We start from the raw sequence: 25,864 nt of genomic DNA, 5'->3' as shown, positions 1-25,864 counted from the left end.
CGCGTGTATGTGTGCATGCGTGTGTGCGTGTGCTGAGGCAAGTGCTCTGCAGTACAGAGTCCTGCATCATCTGGCAACAGAAAGCTCAGGGGTTGAGCTTTTGAACCAAACACCCTGGGTCTTCGTGACCTGATGAAGGTACTTCCCCTCTCTAAGCCTGTTTCCACGTCTACAAAATAGAGGTGACGACTGTACCTAAACTTTTGGGCAGTTTTAAGGACAGGGCAGGTAAAGTGCTTAGTACAGTCTGGCATATGGTTAAGTGCTCAGAAAATGAGAGCTACAATTGTAATTTTTAATGATTAAGTAAATCTCCACATTCATTGATGAATAAACGAACAATGCATGAACACAGATAGCTAGATTGTGAAGAGGAAGAGACTCCAGAGCAATTGGAGATTGGATGGTGGGGGTGATAGAGCCAAATAAATGAGCCTAGTCTGGGAAGGAAAGCCGGCCACAGAATAGCACGTGCCCAGGCAGCACAGGCAGCCCGTCCAGAGTGTAGACCGAAAGGTGAGCAGGGGCGAGTGAGGAGGGCTGAACTGATGGTGACCTCTGAGTGGCTGCCCTCCTGAGGGAAGAACCAGAGAAGCCTGATCTTGGTGCAAGACATGGTTCTTAGACCGCTCCGGGCCACAGTTTCTAAATCATTCCCTTTTCCCTTCCCCAAGGATTGACCACCTAACCCCAAATAGAGGGCCTTAAAAGTCTTCTGGGCAGGACAGCCATGGATTCAGAAAAACATTCACCTGAAGGTCCAAGGTCCAAGGTCAAGCACCTTACCTCTGACCACAAGGCCTCTGCCTTCCCAGAAGGTACGGAGCCCAGAAAGCCCTAGCAAATCTGTTCCCCTTCCACCACACCCCTCCCTCCAGCGAGATCAGATCTAAACAAACACCAGAGGCAGCCTTAGAAGGAAAACCCTTAAGGAATAGGAAAGAATCTTACAGGTTAATTGTGCCTTCTTGAACCTCTGTGAGCCTGGAGCAGACCCCACCCGTCCCATCGGCCTCACCCTACCCCACCTCACTCTAACCTGGGAGGGCAGCCCAGAGCCCAGACACTCCTGTACAGCACTGGGGTACCAGAACTCTCTCTGTCCAAGCCAGGCCTGGGACATTTTTCCTCTGAAGTTCCTCAAGGAAACCCTCACCTGAGCCCCCCAAGTCCCCTGTTTAAACCCTGCAGGTAGGCAAAGGAGAGGGGAAGTGTATTTCCAGTCTGTTCACCACAGCGGTGGTAGGGATTAGCAGGTGTTTCTCGGCAAGGCTCTCTTTTATCTGGAAGTGGGCAGTATCTCGTTTAATGGCTCCTTTACAATGCAGGCTGGTGATGGCCCACAATAGCAGGTGGCCCGCTAGGGCCTCAGGTCCCTGGAAAGAGTGGGCCTCTGCGGCTGAGCCAGCTGAATTCTGTTCTTTCCAGTGGGTCCTCTCCTTCCAGGATGGAGGCTACATTCTTCCTGGCACTCCTCTCTCCAGTCACCTCCTGTTCTGGCTGGTTCCTGGTAACAGAGAAAGAATCTCCAGACAGCACTCTGGCCGCTTCTTCCTTCTCAGCCCAGGGTAAGTCTTCTCTGACTTGTTACTGTTTAATAACTGTAAATAGTTTCTTTTTCCCCCCTATTAACAGAAGAAATAATGTCGACAAGAGAAGCAAAAAAAATAAACTACAAATCACCCCTGATCCCACTACCCATGACACTCTCTGGGGTTATCTTTCCTGTTCCTTCTCTGTTCGTACAAGTGAGTTTCAAAAATAGGAATAGACTAATTTACTAAAGGTAGAGTAAGTGAAAGATTTAAAAGTAGAGAATCAGACCTAGGTTCAAGACCAGCTCAGAGACTCCCTGGAAACAACCTTGGGTAAATCATTTCACTTCTAGGCCTCACTTTCCTCATTTGTAAAGTAAGGATAATAGTACTTACTTCACAGGGTCATTGTGAGGATTAAATGAGATTAAACACTGAGCCCAGTGAGTCCCACATACAGTAAGGACTCATTAAACACTAATAATTGCACTGTAAGCGTAGGAAGTAACTTCCATGATGCCAAGGGGCCTTCGGTAGCATCCTTTTGAACTGTGATTCAGTATCTAACTTATATCCAGGTATCTTAATTTACTTCACTGTGCCTCTGCTGAAGGGTATTTATATTATTTCTAATTTTTCAAGATTATAAACAATGCTCTGATGCATATCCTTGCAGGTAACTCTTTGCACACAGATTTTTTGCTTAGGTTAAATTCCTATGAGTGAAATTGCTAGATCAAAGGATGAGCTAAAATCTACAGCCAAAGTTTCGACTGATTCACACTCCCTCCAGTAAGGAGACAGCCCGTTTCCCCTCACCCTTGCCAACACCAGGGGTTAGCATTTTCTTTTATCTTTTATCAACTTGATAAATGAAAAGAAAAGAAAAAACTGCATGTTTGTTTCCAGGGTTTTCAGAGACTTTCTCTTGGTTTTTTTAAGGGGAGCTTTCAGGATGACTTTAGACCCCATGACTCCTCGTGTTCAAGGAACCTCTAAGAAGGAATGTAGGTGGTGTTATTGGCAGAACTGTGATAAAAATCTAAAGTACAGAGTGTAAAAGGGCCTGGAGCCTGCCCACTCCTTGTCCTGCCTCTTCATGAGCACAACTTCCAGGTCCTTTCATGCCTTCAAATCAGGGCCATATTCTCTACGTAGGGTGTGTGGCCTTTCCTCCACGTAAGTCCAGTGATGGGGCAGAGAAGAATATTCTGATGAAATACTTAGAGCTTTAGGTGCATACCCAGAATAGTAATTATGGGACCCACAGGACCCATAATGGGTACCTACAGTGATGCTTTATCCCAAATCCGAGGTTCCAATCCAAACTCCTTTGCTTAAGGAGGGGTGCTTTCTCTAAATGTCAGTTTATTTATCACATGGGGCCAATAATACATTCTGCCCCACCTCTCTGTGGCTTTAAACAGAAGAGATAAAGTATAGAAGGACACTTTGTAAACTGAAAAGTGCTTTACGCATAGAAGGGGCTGTTTTTAAGCAAGGCTGAGTGCTGTGACAAGCTGTGTATTGAGGCTGGAAACAGGTGCTGGGGGACCCTCTTCTAGGCTGGTGCTCACTGATACTACTACCTCCTCCTTGCCACTGGCTTTACACTGAGATCTTCTTTAATACTCTGGCTAACCCCACTGAGGGATGAAAGGAAACCGAAATTTACAGAACAAAGTCACTGGCCCAAAAGAATATGCTAATAAGGAGGGCAGGGATTCAAACTTTGGAGGTCTTCCCTAGGGCATGGGGGTAGAAGGCAACAGCTGATTTGCCCAGAATGTCTTGTGTAAATTATGTGTATTAATTCATTTTTCATTTATTCAACAAATATTTACCTGGGACAGGTGCCATGTGTGAAATTTATTTTTCCTTGTACAGTTTCTGCAGTCCAGAAGGTAATAAATCATTCCTACCTTCTAAGTGTTATCAACCAACCTATCTACTTTTCTTCCTTCCTGCCCTCTTACCTTTTACCTACCTAACCATCCATCCATCCATCCATCCATCCAACCATCCATCCATCCCAGGCTTTGTTCCCAAAAGGTGCTCAGGAGGCTGAAAGGACTGTTTCCATGGCTTAGGGTCAGGCACACCTTGATATGATCCTATCTCTGTCACTAAGTAGATAGCCAAGTGACCTTAGATGGGTTACCTCACCTCTCTGAGCCTGCTCCTTTTCTGTAAAATGGGGATAATTATAATAACTACTTTACAGGACTCAAGAGAATTACATGATATGCATATAAAGCACCTAGAACTGTGCCTGGCATGTACTAAGGACACTGTGTTATCTCCTTTAATCCTCATAGTGATCATTTCACTGAGGAGGAAACTTAGGCAATGAGGGAGTGAAGTTGCTTGTCCAAAGTCTCAGGCAGTTGACTCCAGAGTTACTTCTTTAGTAACCTGGCCAACACTCCAGGAGTCAAGGCTGTCTGGGATGGATTACGTGATCCCATTTTACAGGGAGGAATGTGATAAAGCATCTAAAGAAAGTATCATAGAGTAAGTGCTCAATAAATGATAACAATTCTAATTAAGATCAGATCTGATGCCTAAGCTCACTGACTAGAGCCTGAAACTTAGACAGCCCCCATTCTCCATTCATGCACCTCATTGGGAAGCTCTGGGCAAAGATTCTGAATTTTTACTATCTTTATCTCCACCTTGACTCCAGAAAGGATGGGGACACAACGATCATTTAGACAATGGGCATTTATTTTGGTTTAGTGACATTTAAACTGGGGTTGTGTATAGAACTTCTAATTACAAAAGCACAATCAATGCAGAAAATTTGGTTGGGGAGGAGAGGGGAGGGAAACAATTAAAATCCTGTCATTTCACCTGAGGCTTATGGGCACCAGATCCTCGGTGTGGGACTGGAGTGTTTCCCTCCTTCATAGCTTGGGGGGAGGGTAAGAGTTTGCTTAGTAAACGTTTTGGACACCTTAAAAAAATATCCTGTCATTTAGGCACCCACAGAGTAGCACTGTTGACATTTGGGTACTTGTCCTTTCAATATTTTTATATAGATCGACAGATTTTCATTAAGTTTGGGGTAACCATGAAGTCTTAACGTGCTGGGAAAAGGAAGAGCTGTTAGCAGGGCCATCATGTCCAACAGTGCCAGACCCTACTGTAAGCAGCACTGTGATTGTGCAGGGCATAACCTTCACAGACATACAAAGCAGCCCTGGCTCTCAGTGCTTACTTAACTCAGTGGTCCCAACCTTAACTCCTCCCCAACATACCAAGAATGCTACACTCTTTTGGACAGTGGCTCATGGGCAGCTGTGACCCTGAAAAGCAGAGGGAGGAATGAAAAACTGTGCCATCCTCCAGGGGCGCAGATCATAATGTCTGGAGGAAGCATGTTTCTTTTCCAGAAGTAATTTGGAAAAATCTAGCAAATCACCTAAGTGACTTAATATGCAACTCCACCCTTATAGTGCCTCACTAATCTTGTCTCATAGAGAGGGAAACTGAGGCTCTGGGAATAGATTTACCCAGTCACACAGCTAGCAACTGGCCAGCGGTCAGGCAGAATTTGAACCTAAGACAAGCCCTAATTTAGTCTAGTTCTACAAGAATAGCTGCAGAAAGATAAGGGTTCAAATCTCAACTCTTTCACTTACTAGCTTTTGGTTGACAAATCACTTAACCCCCTGAGTCTCACTTTCTTCATCTGTAAAATGAGGTAACAGCTTCCTCACTGGGTTTAAATAAAAAATAAATGAGGGGGGATAAAAAGCTTTTCCTAACAATTATTGAGTGTTACGTGCCAGGCACAGTACAATGCATTTCACATACATTATCTCATTTAATCTTCACAATAACCCTACGAGGAGGATACTATTTTTATAGCCATTTATAGGTGAGGAAACTGAGGCTCAAAGACCTTAAGGCATTTGCCCAACATCACATGGCCAGTAAGTGACTGGGCTGGGATTTGAACCCACGTCTGTCAGTCTCAGAGCAATGCTATCAGATAACATAGGTAATTCTTAGCACTGTGCCTGCAACATATAGACATGAAATAAATAGCAGCCATCATTATTTACTGTTATTACTGTGAATATAATTAGTATGTCACATATGATTGGCTGGTCTGTTTTCAATATCCTTTGCCAAGAAACCAAGAACTGGGCCAATCCAAGAAGGGGACGAGAACAGCCCGGCCCAGCCAGGGGGCTTGCCCACACTACACAGGAGTAGGAAAGGGGCAGGAGCGAATGTGCCTCCAGCTTGGGAGGCTTAGCTCCTGCTGGCGGGGTCTGGTAACCTTGTAAACTTATATCCTGCCTACCTATCCAGGACACTAGTCCCTCCATCCCATAGGGCGCCTTCTGGAGCCTTCCGTGTGTGAAGACATAGAAACCCTCTGCCCCATGATTTGGGCCTCTGCTGATCTCTGCAGATGGGTGCGGGCGATTAAAGATGCAAGATCCAGAGGGAGAGGACCCATTTTAAAAAGCCCAGCGAGCACAGACACGCTGCCTGGAATCCTAGCCTCCACCTGAGCCCAGCCAGCATGAGTCACCCCCACAGCCCTTTACCTGTGGGTTGCAACACAGCTGACAGAAACTCCACAGCCTTCCAGGAGGTGGGCACACAGCTACACAGACAAGTGTGCCATCCTTTGGGCTGTAGTGAGCTTTGCAGTTACAACTGGCACCAAATGGCCCTCCTGCCACCAGTCCCCTCTGTGACGTGGCTGGGTACCCAGGCTCTGCTCTCAGGTCAGATCTCAGCTCCAGCTCTACCACTTCCAGGACCTGCAGCTTGAATGCCTTATTTAATCACTTCGTATCTCAGTTTCCTCATCTCTAAAACAAGGATGATAAAAGTGCCTGTCTCGCCGGGCTGCTGTCAGGATTAGATGAGATGATGTAAGCAGAGACTTAGCGCAATGCCAGACACTTGCGGTGCACTGAGCGCCCAGCACGTGCCAGACGCTGTGGTAGGCACTGGAGACTCCACAGGGAACAAGACACACACAAGGTCTCTGCTCTTGTGGGGTTCACATTCTAGAAGGAGGGGAGACAGACAGTAAACAATTAGAAAGATACCCAAAAGGCGTAAGGGCTTTGCAGAGAATTGAAATTCAGTGGTGTGATACAGTGATTGTCTACTTCAACAAGGTTGGCTCGAGAGGCCTGTTCTGAGAGGGTGGCTTTATTAGTAATTAGTATTATTATTTGTCAGGACTCCTTAGCTGTCCCCAACACAGCCTCCAGTGAGAAATCAATTTCTGACAGTTCTCAAACCCTGTACCCCCTCTCCATAGTTCTGAACAAACCCCAAGAGGGCTCCTTTGGATTCCAACTTTACCTTAAAAACCTCATCAAATTGGCAGGAGTAGCTGACACCCCGCCTTCCCCTGAGAGAGAAAGGAGTGGGCCAAGGTGAGGCTCCCAGGAAGACAGAACAAAGAGATAATTTGCCAAAAGGGAAGGGAAGGGGGTGCAGGGAGAATAGAGAGAGAGAGAGAGGAAAAACAAAAGATACCAAGATCTTTGGCTTAGATTTAATTTCAGATTAATCCCAGTGGAAGCTCTAAAAAAAGCTCTAGCATCCTCCTGTTTGTGTTTGTGGATTTTCTGGGTTTACCAACCTTGCTCTTTATGGAAGACAGCTCATGGCAATTATTCTACAATTACCTAGTCTAACAGGCATTTGATTTCTCCTGTGTTTCCAATGCAGAATGTAGTAGTTACTAGACTCTGTGAAATGACTACTGGCTAGCTAAGGCTTTAGAGGTGACCGATTTCAACTTTCCCGTCCCTTCAATGCTAGCCAGAGGTATGTGGTTTGCTCACATCTCATTCAGATCTGTATCACACAAATAAAAAGTGTGCCTCCCACCCTACTTTCCCACCAACACACACACACACACACACACACACACACACACACACCAGACTGTAAACTCCTCCGAGAGTAGTGACCCTGTCTTTTTGGCCTCTGTCTCTCTAGAACCCAGAGTAGGGCCTGGCACACAACAGGTGCTCAATAAATGTCTGTTGAAATGAGGTCACTGATTTTAGCACAAAGGGACAGCCAAATTTGGAGTGAGATGACTGAAGATTCCAATCTCGGCTCTGACACTCACTAGCTTATGCCCTTGGGCAAGTCACATTACCTCTCCGGCTTCCATTTCCTCACCTGTAAAGTGTGTGTGTTGGGGAGGAAGGGAGTGTGGTGATAATAAGATCTACCACAGTGGGTTCCTATGACAGTCAAAAGAAATCACTTGAATAACTGTAAAAGACTATTCAGAAATAAGATATCACTATCTTAAAGGGAAAGCTCTGGAAAAAAGAATGGGAACTTATACAGAGAACCACAGGGGAAGATCTGCTCTCTCCTTTGAGAATTCCCCCGTGGCTGTGAAGTATTTGATGCTGGGCAGAGGAGGGGCCAGAGGAATTTGTGTGCAGAGGGGTGTTCCTGGGTAGCCAGGATACTAACAAGAAACAGGGATCAAGATTTCCTTCAGCCAAGTATCTGTTTGTCCCTGTACTTTTCCTCTAGCTATCTTCTTTCCAACATTTTTCTCTCCTCCCTCCTCCCTCGTCTCCACCCCCCACCCCCTCACCAAGGAAGGAATTGGCCAGCTCCACCCAGCCGCCCCCCCATAGCTCCACCCCCAAGTTGGCAGGCCAAGAGTTAACAGCTGCACCTGTTGAGGTATACCTGCTGTCGCGGGCACCTGTACCTGTAGCCAATCAGCACCAGCGCTGCCAGGAACCTACCTGTCAGCAGAATCCCGACGCTGAAATCTCAACATAAATCAAACACTTCCCTGGGCAGGGAATGTCTGTGTCAGGCGAGAATTAGAGAAGAGCGGTCAGCAGAGCCTCGGTGCCCCGTGCCGATTGTTCGAGCCTGGGAGCCTGGGAGCCTGGGAGCAGGAAGATGTCGAATGAACTTGAGTGAGTAAACATCAGTGGATGCCTGGCGCTCTCCGAGCATGGAAGCTGGATGGGGTTTCTAGAAGGGGAAAGAGCAGGGAGGCCGGCGCCAAGACTCACAGAGCAATTTGTAAGGGTAAATGAATGGGCTGACGATCTCACTTTGACATGTTGAGGCAAGCCCCGTCTCAAGCTAAGAGCTGAGTGTTTCCCTGGGAAAATAGGTCCCCCCCTCCCCTTTCTCTCTCTGCTGAGCAGTTTCGAGCCAGGCAGGGAAACACAGGACTGAAACTGTGAAGGCTTTCGGTACCACTCTCTGATACTATGAAGGGGCCTTGGAAATCAGACAGCCCCAATCCCACCCAGGCTTTCTATCTTCTTGCCAAAAGGAACTTCTCTCAGGTGGTTCTAAGAACTGTCTTAGGCAGAGAGTCGGGTTTCTCTAAAAGGACTTGTTTGTTGGGCTGGAACAGTCCCAAGTGGGAAGGTTACAGTGTGCTGCTTCAACAGAGGCAATTTTTAGTCAGCTTGACCTACGTTCAAATCCAGGCTCTGCTCCTCAGGGGTTGTATGATCTTGATTTGGACAAATCATTCAAGTGGTCTGAGCTTCACTATTCTCATCTAGAAAATGGGTACAAGACTGTTCTATAGGATTCTTGAGAGAGTTAAGTGTGATGGAGGTTGTAAAATGCTGAGCACAGAGCTGAGGTCTAAAGATGCACTCAGTAAAACGTGGTTGATTTTACTCAGAGGCAGTTCTAAGGCTGAGGAAGCTGAGATGTGGTTTTCAGTGAGGTCATCTCTATTGCCTGATGATTGCAGGTGTCTTCCTGCCCACATCTGGTATTTGGACTCCCGGCTGGCTGATGCTTCCTTTCATCACGGGTCCCCAACTTGGCTTTCAGACCTCAGAGAAGGTGGGATGAGGCTGGGATTCTGGGCTGCTATAGCCTGGGTTTGGGGAGCTGGCAGAAGCCAGGCTTCTAAAACATAGACTATCTTCTTCCTGCACTCTCAGAGGTGAGTGAGCAGAGACGGATTGAACAATCTTTTTCTCTAGCTGCTCCTTAATAGATTGTTTTAAAGACTTGACGACTTGATGGCAGAGCAGTTGGTGGGTCTCAATTCCATGGTACTCTTGGATTCTCTTGGGTTAGCCAACTATGTTCATGGTACAGTCACTGGGCATAAGATTTCTCTTGAATGAGTTCCCAGGGGTTGACAATGTGTTAACAGCTGGAATAAGAATAGGGCCAGTGGAGCCAACACTTGGGTTCAAGTTCCCAGCTCTGTCACTAATTAGCTGTGTGACCTTGGCCAAGTCACTTTATCTATCTGTGTCAGTTTCCTCACCTATAAATTATGGCTATATGGATACCTAATGGAGTTGTTGGGGTATCCAGTAACTTCAGAAAAACAATTGATTTAGAGCCTCGAAAGGAACAATCTAAAATACCCTGGTTACTTCATACAGAAATAATCAATCAGTGAGTACTTCTGAACTTTTAGCTTTCTATTTTTCCATACTTAGAAAACAAAACCTCTTGTGATGTATTTCCATCCTACTTCCATCTGCTGGTTAAAACAGCAGAGGCTGTGGACAGAACTGTATTCACTGGTGCCCCTTAGGGGGTCAGTGTCCTGAAGCTGGGTTACTTGAACAGAAAGGTTTCCTCCTTTTCTCCTTCTTAATGGTTTGAGTTTGAAGTCAGATCCCCTGACAGTTTAGACTTCTCCGCTTGGGGTGGAGTGAGGGGAACCAGTGCCTGCTGAGTAATTGCAGGCAGACTCTGAAGTCACCACTAGAGATTACAATGACAGAGTCTCAGTGCCTGGGGGCTCAACTGCCTTTACTGATAAGGCGGGTGGGTGGTGGACTCAAACGCTTGGCTTGCAAGTTTTGAGCTGCTGCTGCTGCTGCTGCTGCTGCGGTGACCACAGTATCCCCAAAAGTGTTGAGTTAAGAGGACTGGTCTTAGAGCCTGTCCATCTCGAGCCCTGACAGAATGAACAACTCTTGCTAGGCCTTGGCGTAGCGGGAAAAGCCTGGCTTGTGTATGACTAAATTGTGCCACTTAGCAACTTCAGGACCCTGTAAATTTGCTTCTCCTCTCTGACCTTCAGCTTCCTCCTCTGTCCATTAAGGGCTATAACACCTACCTGGGCGGGGGAACAGTGAGATTCTGTATGTGGGCCACCTGACCTGGAGGAAGAGCTCCACAAACGTGAGCCCTATTGCTAGGAGGCCGGCTCTTGAGGAGCACGGAGGCCAAGGCAGTGGAGTTAAAAGCCAGCTTGAGGCAGCTGGCGGGTGGAGCGCACGGGGGACTTTCATGTGGTAGGGCTGCCAGCGTCCGCCAGCCTCCGGGGCCTCCATGAGCCGCCGGGCGCCTTCACCACCGGCTCCGACACCCCGAGGGCTAGAGCCAGTCGCAAGGGATCCTGGGGTGGCGGAGGGCACCGGAAGTCACTGCCCGACGACTCCCTCTTCTCGCGGGATAAGAGCTCCCGAGGGGGCGGCGGGTCAAAGGCAGGTCGCCATCTTTGCAGTCGTTAAGTGTAGCGGTGCGCGAGGGCCTACTGGGTGTCCGGCCAGCCTGTGCTGTCTCATCCCGCCCGTCGAGGAAATGAGGGGTGAGAGATAAAATGGTCAGCTCGCAGGAGGTCTGTCGAATGGAGCAGAGAGAGGAAAGTGATCGGGGCGCGCCAGGATTCCCCTCTGCAGCCTCCCTGGGCTGCAGTCTGGAATCTTCTCCAAAGCCTTGGAGAGCTGCTACTGAGGGTGGGAGGGGACCTCCATCCGAGCTCCCGGAGCTCTGGGCACCAGACTGCCTGCAGTGCTGAAAGAGTTAACCAGGAACGCCTCCTGCTGTGGTTTTGTGGTCGAAACCATGATTGCCAGGAGCAAATTTTTGTCGTGCACGGTGTGTTATTAAAGTCGGAGCTACGCTGCTAGTGAATGAAAAGTTAAAAACCCTCATTAAGGCTAGGCTGTAAAACAGGCCGAGAGGCCAAGACGACCCTAACACCCTAACGGCGCAGCCCCTGCTGCTCGGCCAGCTGCCCTCGCCCCGAGATGGCCCTGTGGGTTCCTGGAGCCAGGAGGGTCTTCAGGGGTCCACATGGAGGAAGAGGGGAAGGAAGGGCCGCAGGGCTGAAACACAAATAGTATACTCGAAGTTGTCTTCGGCGAAAGCAAAAACAACAGCCAAGCCTTTATTGAGCGTTGACTTCACAGCGGACACAGTGTTCACCGCTTGATAAATACATCACCCCCTTTACGCCTCCCGGCAATCCAATGAGGGATGGGAGTATAAACAGAATTTTGCGTAAGAAGAGACTTCAGCTTGCCCCAGGCTTCCCAAGATCTCATCTTAACTGAGGGGGCGGAAGGATGCCCCACACCAATGTGCCACCCTGCTTTCTACCAGCACAGATGTTGAAAAAAGAGGAGATATGCCAGACTGTTTTCGGTGCTTTTGTCTGAGCAGAGGAATGCAGGTGAATTCTAGTCTCTGCTTTCAGTTTTTCTGTATGTTCCACATTTTATATATTATTTCATAAGTCTATATTGCTTTTGAAATGAGGGAGAGGAGTGTCATTTTTAAAAGAGAGGTATTGGTTCATCGGGGAAAAAACAAAAAACAAAAAACAGTGTTCTCTAAGTGTGGTTGGTCCCTGGACCAGCTTCATCAGCATCATCACCTGGGAACTCCTTAGAAATGCAAATTCTCAGCCCCACCCTAGACCTACTGAATCGGAAACTCTGGGGGTGGGGTTCAGCAATGTGTTTTAACAGGCCCTCCAGGTGAAAATGATGCACGTTTGCGTTTAAGAACCATTGGCCTAGAAGACCTGGCAGAGGATTGAAAGGCAGGAGGTTCCCACATCCATTGCTGGCCTGCAGTAGAGTTACTGAGTCAGCAGGCTGAGAGCTTTGCTCTGGGGTCACACCTGTGTTTGAGCCCAGCTCTGCCACCTATGGACTGGGTGACTTTTGGATGAGCTCCTTAACCTCTATAAGGGTCGGTTTCTGCATGTGTAAAATGGTGATAACAGCCATCTCACAGGGCATGTGTGAGAATGAAAAGGCACCTATTAAGTTAGATCCTTTTCCTTCCCTTGTATTCCCTCCCATCTCTGGAACTCACCTTTTCCATTTGTAAAATGGACCAGATAATCCTGGCTGGATGGCCCGCTCCTTCTATTTCTTTTACTTCTTTCAAAAGGTCAGAGGAACTGATGTAGTGAAGGTCCTGAAGGGAAGTTCTCTCACCAGTATTCAGTGTTATTTCACTGGACCTTCCTAGAAGGTCAGTAAGAATTGGGAACTTTTGAGGGCAGGGACAACATGTTATTTACCTTTCTGTCCCAGTACCCAGCATAGGACCTGTTATAAGGTAACCCTCAGTGAACATTTGTTGAATGAATCAGTGAATTAATGAATGGAAGGATGTGGCACCCTGGGCCTAGAGGTGGATTGCAATTTCCTTCACCTGTCAATCAAACAGTACAGAAAAAAAAATTAGGACAATTGGGCGGGAAACCAAGAGGAGAATATAGCATGAAAGAAAAATTCCCATTGAGGGGAGAATTTTCAAACAGAGAAAATAAGTTTCTGGTATAATTAGAAAATGGCACATAATTAATTTACCTGGAACTAGAAGTGTTGGCTGGAGCATGACCGCCCTCAGCTTGCCCACCTGGAGCCAGATGATGATACTGGCAGTGCTTGCCCCTTGTTATCTGGGAATCTCCAAGCATCAGGTATTCTCTGCCACTAGGAGAAGGAGAAAGCTAGGCTGTGAGTTGTCAGGCAGTTTTCCGGTGTCTACCCCACAAAGTGGGTATTAGTAATAATAGTTCGTGGTGTTACGTGCTGGCACTGTGCTCATCACTTTGCCTCCGTTATCTCATTGCATTTTCCAACAGTAATGCGTCACCACGTTGTAAAGATTAAACAAAACAATGACTAGAAATTGTTGGACCAGCACCTGGCACTTGGGAGGCCCACAGTGAACAGTATCTATCATAATAATTCTGTAAGGTGAGTGCTCTCATCTTCCCTCATTTTTTACAGGTAAGAAAAGTGAGGCACAGAGAGATCAAGTTGCCTAAAGTCACACAGCTAGTAACTAGCAGAGCTGAAACCGGAACCCAGGTCTGCATAGCTCTGGGGCCTACCCAGTTCACACTGCCTCATTCAAACTGGAGTCATTATAGAGCCATGCCCTAGGCTCTGTCATTTCCCCCATTGAGGCCCCCAAATGAGCCCCCAGCATGTGACAAGGCACATTTCACAACCTGTGCGTCCAGAAACCAGATGGGCCACTTGCAAGCACGACAGCCCTGGAGCACTCCTGTCATGCCCAGGGAACACCTTGCATGGAGCTGACTGAAAGATGATTCCTCTGTGAGCAGTTGTGGCAGGGCCTCCCTGTGGGTAATTAGTGAGTGTGATTGATCACTGCTGATGAAGCTGGGTGGCTCACAACAGGGTTTGACATGTCACTGGGTGTATCTGGGTGTCAACACCCAGCTCAGGCAGCCCCTGGAACTCTTCCTCCTCAGGCTGGAGAGAAATGGGGCCCAGATCACTGGATCTGTCCTGTGCCAGACACCTCCTTTGGGGGGGCTTGAGGCTACCCCCTTGGTGTAAGTTTTCTTCCCTTCCAGTAAAATTGAATCAGAGGCCTTTTCCATCTCTAAATTATTGAAATGCCTTTGAGATAGTCATTGATTGAGCTGAGTACTGGACAGGAAGCTAAGAGACTTGAATCCCAATCCTGATATGTGCTGTGTGTCCCTAGGCAAGTCACACCTGCTCTCAGAGACTAGACTTATAAGTCTCTTTGTACCCTAACTGGAACCCAGAAAGCCCCAACTAGTGGCTGAGACACATTTACTTAGTCTCATTGGGAGTTTTAAGTGGCTCAGCCAGAAAGCACTGGGCATTTAGAGGCTGAAATGATTTGGGATGAAACCCTATGTCACCATTTCAGGCTTCCTCCATCCTGGTGGCCAGAATGACGGTTGTTGGGGTTAGGAGGCTGAGTCTGACTGGGCATGGAGCAGCTGCTACCATACCCCTCCATGCTGTGGACCCAGAGTGAACTTCTGGGGAAAGGCCCCACCCACACTCGAACCCCCAGCTGGGTGATTTGCAAATCCCCACAGGCTAGGAAGGAGGCTTCTGGAAGTGAGGCCTATCAGGCAAATGCCAGAGCTCCTGTCTCCTGATCTTGTATCCAACTCTCTCCCAAATGGAGGAGAAGCCATTCCAAGGAGGCTCAGAGGAGGCAGCTCTGTGAAGGTTCTTGATGCTGGAAACCAGAGGCCTCTGTTCTAGGCTTGGTGCCATGAGATACAAGCTGTGTGGCCTTAGGCAAGCCAGTGGCCTCTGTGGCTCATTTTTTTTTCTACTATCAAATGGGGATAGTCATACCTTCTCTCCCTACCTTACAGGGGCGTTGCAGGATTGGAGGTGATGACAAATGTGTGAGAACCATGTTGAAAAATACAACACGCTATGCAAATGTGAGAGATTATCAAATCTCAGCCTTGAGTTTCCTCCTCAGTGGGCTGGCCTTCGTTGAAACAAGGCAATATATGCAAAACGCCTGGCTCACACAGTAGGCGGACAAGCTCTAGGAGCTATCCCGAGTTTATTCCTTTGATCTTGCCTTCCTAGAAGGTCCAAGATCCTCCCTACCCATCTTCATGCTCCCTCTTCTCTTCCACCCCTCTTCTCAACCAGCATCTAGTCACTCCCCAAAGTTTAGGCAGGTAAGAAGTCCTCCTGCTTGTTTTCCTTCATAGCTTTCTTTAGCTGATAGAAGCTGTTCATTTGTTTTTGTGGTCATGTCTGTCTTGCCTGCCACTAAAATGCAACCTCTGTGATCATAGGGATGATCTTGTCTTGGCCTAGGACAAGGCCTGGCACCTAGTTTAACAAATGTTGATAAATATCTATTAAAATGAGGGATAGATGGTTAGGTGGATGGATGCCACCCAGATTTATTGTTTTTCCCCCCTGTCTTCTACATCCCCTCTTGGAAACTAGTGGCTGACAGAAAAGTGACTTGTCACAGAGTTAAATCCCAGGAGCCTGGCCAGTCCACTGGAACAGGTCACCTAACATCTCTGTTGTCTATTTCCTGGTCTGTAAAGTAGAGATAATAACACACCATGTATATTGGGAAGCTCCACGAGATAATGAATGTGAAAGTCAAGGCAAGGGGTTATTACACTGTCTCTTTTGTTTTTGACGTGGAACCTGGTTCACAGACAGGAGGCTTGGGTAGGATGTTAATTTAAGAACCTCAGGCAGTCTCCTCTTTACTCTCATTTGGGGGTTCTGAGATGATGATGGTCAGGGTGATGATGGCAATGATGGCTATTATTTACTGAGTGATTATTCTCTGGCAAGCTCTAGGCTAAGCACATTTCTTATGTTAATGCACTTAATTCTCCTAACAACCCATGAGATTATACCCACTCAGAGTAGCCAGCCTTGGTGACTCCATCACATGAATGTGTTCTAATTTTCTTCACAGCACTTATCACTAACTAAAATTAACTCATTTACCTACCTGTTTATGGTCTGTCTTCCCCAATTAGACTGTAAGTTCCATGGGAGCAGAGCCTTATCTTATTCTCGGCTGACAGATGCCTAGAAGAGTCCCTGACTGGCACACAGAAGACATTTAACAGACCAATTTAACAGATGAGGAAAAAGGCTCAGAGGGGCTACATGCCTTACCCAAGGACACACAGTTACTCGGGTCTGCCAGGCTATGACAGATGCTGGTCATACTGATGCTACTTCCTCCCATGGTGCTACAGATTCTTCTGTGCTGTGCCCTGGTGGAGATTTGATGACAAGAAGGCTGCCCAGGGCCAAGTCCTCTCCCCATGCCCTCTTCCTCCATTCCCCTTTCACCTTTGATAGCTGACTAGTTCTGCTTTGGATAGGGACACCAACAGAGAGTTTGTGGAGACCCCTGGGAAGGTGACTGCATAGATTCAAGTTACCTGGTCTCCCTTCTTTGTTCTGGCTCTGTCTCCCATTAATAGCTTACTCTTTCTTGGAACCCTTTTCACATCCCTCACCCATTTGGCCTTCAGTCCTCAATTCTAATCTTTAAGAGAACAGGGAGCCAAAATTTTTTGGATTTCAGGATTTGGCACAAAGGTCAATGCTAACTAAACTTATCCATAGCCAAGACTTTCTGGAAGCCAAATGCTTGGTCTTAGAACATGATGTTGATTGGCAGCATGAGCAGGCATGGAAACCAGGACACTAGAGCTCCCAGCTCCTGGCCAGAAACTCTTCCAGCCATCTCACTTCCTCGCTTAGTGCCCCCTACCTTGTATGGTTGGGATAAATACTTTTTCTGTCTTGCAGTGGAGGATTGGTTCATTGTATTCCAGAGGAAGGGAATTTCCAGAATTAAAAAGGCATTTGAAAGGAGACTAGCATGGGGTAAAGACCTGTATCTTGTAGTCTAACAAGTCCAGGTTCAAGTTGAGCCTCTGCCGCTTACTAGCTGAATGAGCCTGAGCAGGTAGGCTCAGCTTCCTCAGTGCCTATCCATCAGGGCTTTTGTGTGGAGTAGATGAGATGATGCAGAAAAACAGCTGAAATGGTGTCTGCCTGTGGTAAATGCTTGAGGTGTGGTAGCTGCTGTGTTTCAAGGAATCAGACTTTGGGATCCCAGTAGGATGGATTGGAGACCCTTGTAGGCTGAAAAAGTCTCCCAAGTGAGCAAAAAGCACTGTCTGTTGTTTCACTTCTAATACGACTTTATCATTGTCTTCTAAATTTTAACGTTTGAGTAGAGTAAGATAACCGATTCCACCTGAGTCAGCATATTGGAGCTGTGGCCCAGATCTGCCAGTGACTTGCAGGATGACCATGTCTTACACCCTTTTGCAACCCCTGAATGTCTAGCTCCAAGCTGGGCTGAGAGCACTTTTTTTTTTTTTTGCATGTTACTCTTTTATTAGAAATTATAAATGAGAAATTATTTCAATACCTGAAGACCAAACTATAAGATAAGATTCCATAGGCTTGAGATTTTGGACATTTGGGAAATAGTAATGTATATCCTTTCTGTGGCATGGCAACATCATTCTTCTTGTATTGTATTAAGCAAGCGCTTGTTATGTGCCAGGGCCAGCTCTAAGTGTTTTTCATGTGACGATATACTCAATCCTCATAATCCTGTGTGGTGGCTGCTTTTATTGGACTTCTTTTACAAACAAGCATCAGTGCTAAGCACTGGGGTTTCCAGTTGACTCAGAGGGTGGGGGTCCACCAGGCCTTTCCTTGTTTCTCTCATGACCCCTTGGTTTGGGAGTTCCATTTAGGCCAGGACTGGGGGTAGGAGGTGGGGCAGCCACCTAAGCTTGCTTTTAAAGTTCCTCTAACCCCAGGCCCAAGAGGCAGCTGGGAGGGGCCTCTTCTCACCTCTCCATCTTAAGGCCCTTGATTTATAGTAGCAGAAACTTGGGGTGTGCCTCCCTCTCTGTGTTTCTAGAGCAGGAAGGTTTCTGTCATTTCTCTTTCCTGTGTGACAGATCCCTCTCCCTCCCTCTCAGAGACCAATACCCCACACCCTGGGGCTCAGTGGGATGGGAGACACTGCCCTGGAGGAAGCCCCTGCTAGAGTGCCGCCCTCAGCCTGCGGGTGCAGCCTGGCTGCTGTTCCCACTCTGAGAATGTAAGCTTGAGCTGCAGGGCAGCAGAAGGGCATTTCTTGTGGTGTGATTTGTGAAGGTCCTTGCGCACCCACCTGCTGCCACAGTGCCTGCAATTCCATAACTAAAGCATTTTTCAGTTTAGGTAAGGATTGCCCTCTTGCATTATGGTTAAGCAGTATGGCTTAGTGGAAAGAATGTGGTTTTGGTATAGACAAGCCTGGGTTTAAATCCTGGTTGTGTCATGGACTTGCTGGGTGATTTGGGGCATTTTCTTATCTTCTCCAAACTCAGGTTTCTCCATCTGTAAAATGAAGCAAATGATCCTTACCTCATAGCGTTCTTGTAAGGAGCAGAGCTGTTGCGTGGAGGGTGTTCATATATAGTGTAGTAAATGGCAGCTGGCATCGTTCCTGTGTCTCTAACGTGAACTTATGAGACTTAACCTAGAAAAGGGACATTGGGACCCCAGGACCAATCAGTGCCACATCATCTCTGGGGCACGCTTTCCCCAAGCCTGGCTGTCCCCCCTCCCCCCATCTTCTCACCACCACTATCCTTCACACATTTTTTGTTCTAAAATGAACATAACCAGAACTTTCCCACCTCTATACCCCTGCTCACAGTTAAGAGCATGTTCTACACCAGTGATTCCCAAAGTGTGGTCCCCAGACTACCGGCATCAGCGTTACTGGGGAACTTAGAAATGCAAATTATCAGCCACCCCAGAGCTACTGAATCAGAAACTCTAGGGGTATGACCCAGAAATCTGTGTTTTAATAGGCCTTCCATGTCATTCTGATACAGCAAAGTTTGAGAACACTATTCTGTATTACTAAACCATCCTGCTCTAACTTGAATCCCCTCTGGGCCACTCACTAATCCACTAACTGGGACCTTGGACAACTCCCTTACTTCTCTGAGCTTCAGCTTCCTTGTGTGTAAAATAGGAACAATAATAGTGCCTGCCTCGCAGGGTTGCTGTAAGAATTAAATGAGATAATCCATTAAAAGTGCTTAGCTTAGTACCTAAAATGTGGTCAATAAAGATTAGATATTTTTATCATCTTGTCATTATTCTGTATTATGTCCCTATTCCTGGTCCCCCCTCTTACACTCCTGAGTGATATAATCCCCTGTGCTGAGTGTCCCCAACTAAAATGTCTGCCTCCTCTGAAAAGTCTTTCCTGATCTCTTTCCTTTAAGCCCATGTGGCTTGTATCTGTCCAAATTCTCAGTGCAGTGCCCAGGTTCTGCCTGCCTGTGTGTGCCCTGCAGCATTCTACTCCAGTTCCTGGCATCTGAGGAGCTACTTGGGCACTCTACAATAAATGTGAGTCTGAAATGCCATTTCCCAAGACCAGTTTCTGCCTACGGGCTTCCTTCCTCTGGTTCTCGCTGTCCCTCGCCACACTCTGTCTAAATTGAAATGCTCTCCAGCCTTCTGTGTCTTTCATGGTCTTGAGGAGAATATGATCAGAAGAACTCATGCTGAGTTATCTGGAAATTTTATTTTTTGCAGCTTGTCATTGTTATTTCCCATCCTTGTTACATAATTCCCCTTGAATAAGTATCTACCATGGAAGCATTTTGTTGAATCTTCTCTGAAGCCTTGCAAGGTTGAGATTACAGTCTGCATGCTGTAGGTGAGGGAACTGAGGCCCCAGGTCTACAGCTTCTACATGGTAACATTTGGTAGTGACCCAAAGCATCTAGCTGCAGAGTACATTCTACTACCCAAGGCTGCCCATTGGTGACAGAAGCAGTTTCAGGTTTTCAAAGCTGTAAACTCTGAATTCCTGGGCGTTGCCTGAGGCTATCTATTCATGGCCCTTCTGCTGAAATAGCCTAAATTTGACCTTCCTTACTTGCTTTTCAGTTTCAGATCTGTGCGGCTACTAAAGAACGACCCAGTTAACTTCCAGAAGTTCCCCTACACTAATGAGGATGAGGCCTGGAAGACCTACCTGGAAAACCCCTTGACAGCCGCCACGAAGGCCATGATGAGAGTCAACGGAGATGATGACGGCGTTGCGGCCCTGAGCTTCCTCTACGATTACTACATGGTATGTTTGCCATCTCTGGGCATGCCCTGCTCTAACTGAATGTGAGTCTTTGCTTTCAGGCCTCATGGCTCACCAGCCCACCATGACCACCCCTAGCCCCTCACTGTGTTCTTTCTCACCTCTGGGTCTTTGAACATGCAGTTCCCTCTGCCTGGCACACCCCCACCCTTGTTTTTCCCCTGGATAAACCCTAGTCTCAACTTTGGGTCTTAGCTTCAATGTCACTTCATTCATTCGCTGGAGGTGGAGGAGGCTTTCTGGGGTCTTCCATTCTGTGCCTCCTCTGGGCACCCTTAGCAGCCATCATTATCCTTGATGCTCTTTAGAAACTTGCTATTTGTGCATTTATTCCTCCATTTCCCCCATGAGACTGAGCTCCTGGAGGACAGGAACCATGTCATGATTATCACTGAGTCCCTAGCACCCAGTACTGCCTGCCACACAGCACCCAATACGTATTGAATGGATCAGTGCCTTGGCCACACACACTCCCATCACAGCAATACCCCCAACCTACCATCTTCTTTCTGCCCCTGTCCTTTAGGTCATCCCAGATGCCCTGTCATCCCCACCTGCCTGTTCCAGCCCCACCACCTCGAATATACCTTCTGCTCTTGAATCGATTCCCTGCCTTCAGGGACCTTCCCAAGGCCCACCTTCTCTTGGAAGCCTTTCTGCCACATCATCTCTCCCTCTCCCGAGTGTCTCACTGTTATTCATACCCTTGCTGCCTTTATATGCAATGTAGCACCTGGGACAGACCATCTTTTATTGTTCTCTAATTGTTTCCAGGGCGCCGGCCTTGACTTTGGGAGACTGTAAGTTCCTGAGAACGGGAATTAGGCCCTCTCGTGTATGATAAGTGGGCTTAAACCAGTCAGCAACCACAAGTACATAACACAGATGACATCATCCCTCTTCCAGTGCCTGTGCCAGACATTGCTAATGGGTTACAACATGTATTCTCACTGAGGGTTTATGAGGCCACAGAATCTTTTTCAACCTGGAACTACAGGCAGCCCCTACTCATCTGCCTGAATTGTCATATGACAGCAAACTTTCTTGCTACCACTGCACTAGGTGATTGCTCTAAGAGACTTTCCTAGATTTAAGGGTGGAGGACATGAATAGCTAATTGTTTTGATAACTGAATCTGAACTTGAAGATTTAAAGCCACGTTGTAAATAAGCCCTCAAATTCACTGACTCAAGAAGTAGTTTATCTAATTACTACAAGAAGGAAGGTAAACTCTGTAAATTCAGAGGCCAAGAGGGTAAGTGGTCTCAGATACAAGAAAGCCCCAAATTATCTCTCTGACTTTGGTTCTCATCTTGGAGTGGTATGGTTACCTACCTTACTTTCTCCCCAGCAGGTCGATAATGTCCTCACAGCATTTGGCCCAGGCTGATGGAAAAGAAATTTGAATTGGCTGCCTCAGTTTGGGGACATGATAGGAACCAGAATTCTAGGTTTAATTCTGGGCTTAAACTCCAGCCTGGGATTTACAGCTTGAGGTTGGACTACAAAATAGAATCCAGCACTATGGCAAGAGGCCATTCCCAGGGCCAGAATGGTGGGGACAGGCTCTGAAGGTGACACCTGTAATGGTTTATCGAAATGCAGTGTACCGCTGGGATAACACCTGCGCCACTCTCCCCATCCCAGAGCACTCTGGATTCAGAGCAGCCCCATGGAGAGTAAGGACATGGTCTAGTGGTATGGGAAGAGCACCAAGTTGGGAGTTCAAGACCTATTTGTACCACAAACTGGCAGTGGGCAATATAGTGGCTTTGGGCAATATAGTTCTAAAGGTGACCACTTCCCATTTCTTACTGAATGCTGGGCACTGTATCAGGTGCCTTTCCTCATGCTCTCTCAAGGGGTGTGATAAAGAACCCAGGCATTAGAGTTACGAGGCTGTGTCGGAGACCTTGTTCTGGCTTTATTAGCCTTAGGAAGAAGTGACCTGGATGCTCTAAAACAAAGCACTATTATAATTATAGTCTTGAAAGATAACTCTTATATGGTGCTCTCCATGTGCCAGGTGCTGGTCTAGGCACTCACAATAGTCCCTGGGGTTGGCATTACTATCATTATTCCTGTTTTACAGATGAGGACAGTGAGTTACAGAAAGGTTAAGGGATTTGCCCAAGGTCACACAGCCAGTATGTGGCAGATCTAGGAACTGAAACCTGGATTCAGAGCCCATGCTCCTAATCACTAGGATGACAGAGCCTCTGTGGGCTTCATTTTCCTCATCCACATAATGGGAATAACAGTAGTAGACATCACAGAGTGGTTGTAGGGACTGAATTAGAGGACACATAGAAGACACCTAGCACAGGGCCTAGTGCCTAGGAATTACTTTATTAAAAAACAGCGAGCATTATTTTTATTAATAAATTTGCACAATCCCCTTGAAGTAGCTGTTGTAAGCCCCTGCTTGGCATATGCAGAAACTGAAATCTGAGAGAAGTGCAGTCATTTATCCTGAGTCACACAGCACTTTTAAGTGGTAAAGCTAGAACTTAAGCCAGGCTTAACCTGACTCCAAATTCTATGATTCCTAACTGCTAATCTTGGGGTACTTCTTCCCACTCTCTAACTTGGGACTCAGACTAAATGATGGCCTGCCAAATCAAAGGACTGGTGGGTTTTCTCCCAGTGACCAAGGTAACTCCTCTGCCTGGCTAAGTCCTCTGGAGTGGGTTGAGGCTCCTAATAGCCAGATCTTACCCAAGAACCATGCAGAAATCCTTCCTTCCTCTCCTCCCAGGGCCCCAAGGAGAAGCGGATACTGTCCTCTAGCACTGGGGGCCGGAACGACCAAGGAAAGAGGTAAGGCTCGCCCACACCACCATCTCTGCCTTTTGCCCTTCCCCACCCCCACCGCCACCTCGGGCCTCCTACCCACTGGGCCCACAGTACTCTTAGAGGCCCATTAAAGTATTTTAATCTATTTTAAAATGAGAAGAAAATAGTTAATATAATCCAGCCTGGATTATATTTGTATTTATATCAATGCAATTGTAAAAGGTTTTTAAAAATACTTTTTTATGGAGAAGGGGCCTATCAAGGCAAAATAGAACACACACACACACACACACACGTACACCCCACACACACAAATACACACACCTTAGATGCCTGCAGGCCATGTGGGCTGGAGTTTACTGAAAACAAACTTCAAAGCCATACTGGTGGAAAAGCCCTGAAGGAAGCTTTTCTATCCCAGCTTCACAAACCTCTTCCCTGCAGCCTTAAAGGGAGGGGACTTTTGGGTTCCTGTGCTGCTTTCCCCGACTCTTTTGGGTCTCTGCCTGGCATTAGTGCCTCAGGGCACTGATGTTCCTTTTCTTGTAGAAAGCAGCCCAGGCCCATGCTCATGGCCAGATGGGCACTGGAAAAACCCTGCCCCCCTTTCTCCACTCCCCCCGCCCCCACCTCCCCATGCAGGGCCTCTGCTGGGAAACCTTTTGTACTCTCTGCCTTCCAGAATATCCAAACTGCTAGGGCAGGCATTGTGGTTCTTGTGGCGGCTCGGAGCCCCTCCACTGCTAGAAACAGTGGGTTTTGGTGATAGGACTTTTCTCAAAACTAACTTTAAAAAATGTTTTCAGTTTTTCCAATTATAAAATAATACCTGTTTGTAAAATACTCAAACTCTATCAAAATGTATAAAGTAAAGAGTTTCTTATAAACCTACTCCCCTGCTTCCCTTAATAGTTTGGGGTATATTCTTCCAGACCTTTTTCTCAACATCTGTTAACTTTACTCACGAATACCTACTCTTCCTCCCACCGTGGATGACTCAATACAGTTGTTTTAAAGTGGGGACATTTGACTCTGGATAAGAAATAAATAATTAAACTTTCAGTTTTTTAAATTACCAAGTACTGTAATGGTTAAAGGAGACATTTCATCCCAAACCCTGAGCCTTTACTTGGTTCCATTCTTGACACCCTCCTCCCTGCTCATCCTGTGACAAAATGGCCTGCTGCAGTATCTTGCTTCATGCATGTTGGGAAGACCTGACATTCCATTGGATTAAAAAAGGTCAGTGTGTCAGCATGATAGTCAACCCCAAGTCCAGCCAAGCTCCCTCTCCCACCCCTCAGAGAGAAGAGACGCACCCACTGATCCTCTTCTCTCTCCCCAGGTACTACCATGGCATGGAATATGAGACGGACCTCGCCCCCCTTGAAAGTCCCACACACCTCATGAAATTCTTGACAGAGAGCGTGTCTGGAACCCCAGAGTACCCAGATGTGCTCAAGAAGAATAACCTAATGAGCTTGGAGGGGGTTGTGCCCACCCCAGGCAAGGCAGCCCTCCTCCCGCCAGGCCCCAGCAAGCTGGAAGCTGGCTCTGTGGACAGCTATCTGCTTCCCACCAATGATGTGTATGATAACGGCTCCCTCAACTCCTTGTTTGAGAGCATTCATGCAGTGCCTCCCACACAGCGCTGGCAGCCTGACAGCACCTTCAAAGATGACCCACAGGAGGTGAGGGCCCACCCACATACCCCTCACAGCATCCTTGGATATGTGCATATGTGAACAGAAAGAGAGAAGACAGTAAGGAGGTCAGAGCTTTGGAGAAAGAGTCCTTGAGCTGAGGCAGGGCTGCCATGTACTGTTGTCTAGGATGTGTACTGTACAACCATCACCATTGTATGCAGTGGCCCTGGGCTGAACTTCCAGCAGCCTGAGTTTGGTCATTTATTTTCTCTGGATTGTGTTTCTCTGCAGTCACTGCTCTTCCCAGATATCCTGAAAACGTCCCCAGAACCCACGTGTCCAGAGGACTATCTGAGCCCCAAAAGGTAACTCAGCCCCTCTGTACCCTTGGCCACCTGGGCAGTGGCCAAGACAGAGCCTCACACTGTCCCCAGAGCAAGCATCATCAGTGAATGAAAAGAGGGGAGTGAAGGCACACAAAAGGAGGGAGAACGATTTTCACATCCATCCCTTTCCTGGGCTGTGACGGGGAGCTCAGAGTTCAGCACCTAGTTAGAAAACCAAGGTTCTGTTGTCCTTAGTCTTCCCTATAAGTTTGTCACCTCTTGGGGTCTCTGGTTTCCATTTTTCATCATTCAGCAGGATTGTGTCTCAACAAGGCCATTAAATAGAAACCCTAATAATGTGGAAACTGAGGCCCAGGGAAATAGAGTGATTTACTGAGGTCACACAGCAAGCCCATTGCAGAGCCCAGGCTTCCTGCTGCAGTGCTTTCTGGGATACTCCTGCCTGGGAGCCCAGCCTCACTATCCTGTCCCTTCTCCCCGCAGTGACTTTGAGTACACTCTGGGCTCCCCCAAAGCCATCCACATCAAATCGGGCGAGTCGCCCATGGCTTACCTCAACAAGGGCCAGTTCTACCCTGTCACCCTGCGGACCCCAGCAGGTGGCAAAGGCCTTGCCTTGTCCTCCAACAAAGTCAAGGTACGTTGGCCCTGGAACCACTTGGGAAGTAGGTGGGGTTGTCAGGTCAGCCCTGCTGGCTGGGGGCCCCGGGGAGAGAGTGCTGTTAGATAACTGTGCATTGCCATGGAGTGGTGGAAACTAAGCAGAAGGCCGGGGCCACTTGACCCAGGCTCTGGCAAGGGATGGGGCTGCCTGGGCCTCTCCTGAGGC

The 25,864-nt window shown here is 47.4% G+C and overlaps 1 protein-coding gene and 1 long non-coding RNA gene across 8 annotated transcripts in view; one reads left to right on the top strand and one right to left on the bottom strand.

Moving 5' to 3' along the window:
* Positions 1–253: 253 nt before the first annotated feature.
* Positions 254–8,637, bottom strand: LOC140700765 (uncharacterized). Of its 2 annotated transcripts, none has more exons than XR_012079402.1 (2): positions 8,300–8,637; positions 254–1,507 (listed from the first exon to the last, which is right to left on the bottom strand). It is a non-coding gene; the product is annotated as an uncharacterized lncRNA (long non-coding RNA). The 2 variants fall into 2 exon arrangements; XR_012079403.1 differs by lacking the exon at positions 254–1,507 and adding an exon at positions 4,245–6,571.
* GRHL3 (grainyhead like transcription factor 3) overlaps positions 8,223–25,864 on the top strand; it is a 34,053-nt gene continuing 16,411 nt past the window's right edge. Inside the window, exons 1-8 of one of the 6 annotated variants that reach the window (XM_072975109.1) lie at positions 11,000–11,094; positions 11,897–11,961; positions 13,393–13,507; positions 20,042–20,228; positions 23,005–23,066; positions 24,388–24,733; positions 24,980–25,053; positions 25,519–25,672. In XM_072975109.1, the coding sequence (XP_072831210.1) occupies positions 20,163–20,228; positions 23,005–23,066; positions 24,388–24,733; positions 24,980–25,053; positions 25,519–25,672 (702 nt within the window). In that variant the 5' untranslated portion in view covers positions 11,000–11,094; positions 11,897–11,961; positions 13,393–13,507; positions 20,042–20,162. The other 5 variants (XM_072975111.1, XM_072975108.1, XM_006196778.4 and 2 more) reach the window with 5 other exon arrangements.

This window comes from Vicugna pacos, chromosome 13 (assembly GCF_048564905.1).
Source record: "Vicugna pacos chromosome 13, VicPac4, whole genome shotgun sequence".
Lineage (NCBI taxonomy): Eukaryota > Metazoa > Chordata > Mammalia > Artiodactyla > Camelidae > Vicugna > Vicugna pacos.
Note: the sequence above shows the minus strand (reverse complement) of the source record. Positions and strands in the feature narration are given on the sequence as shown.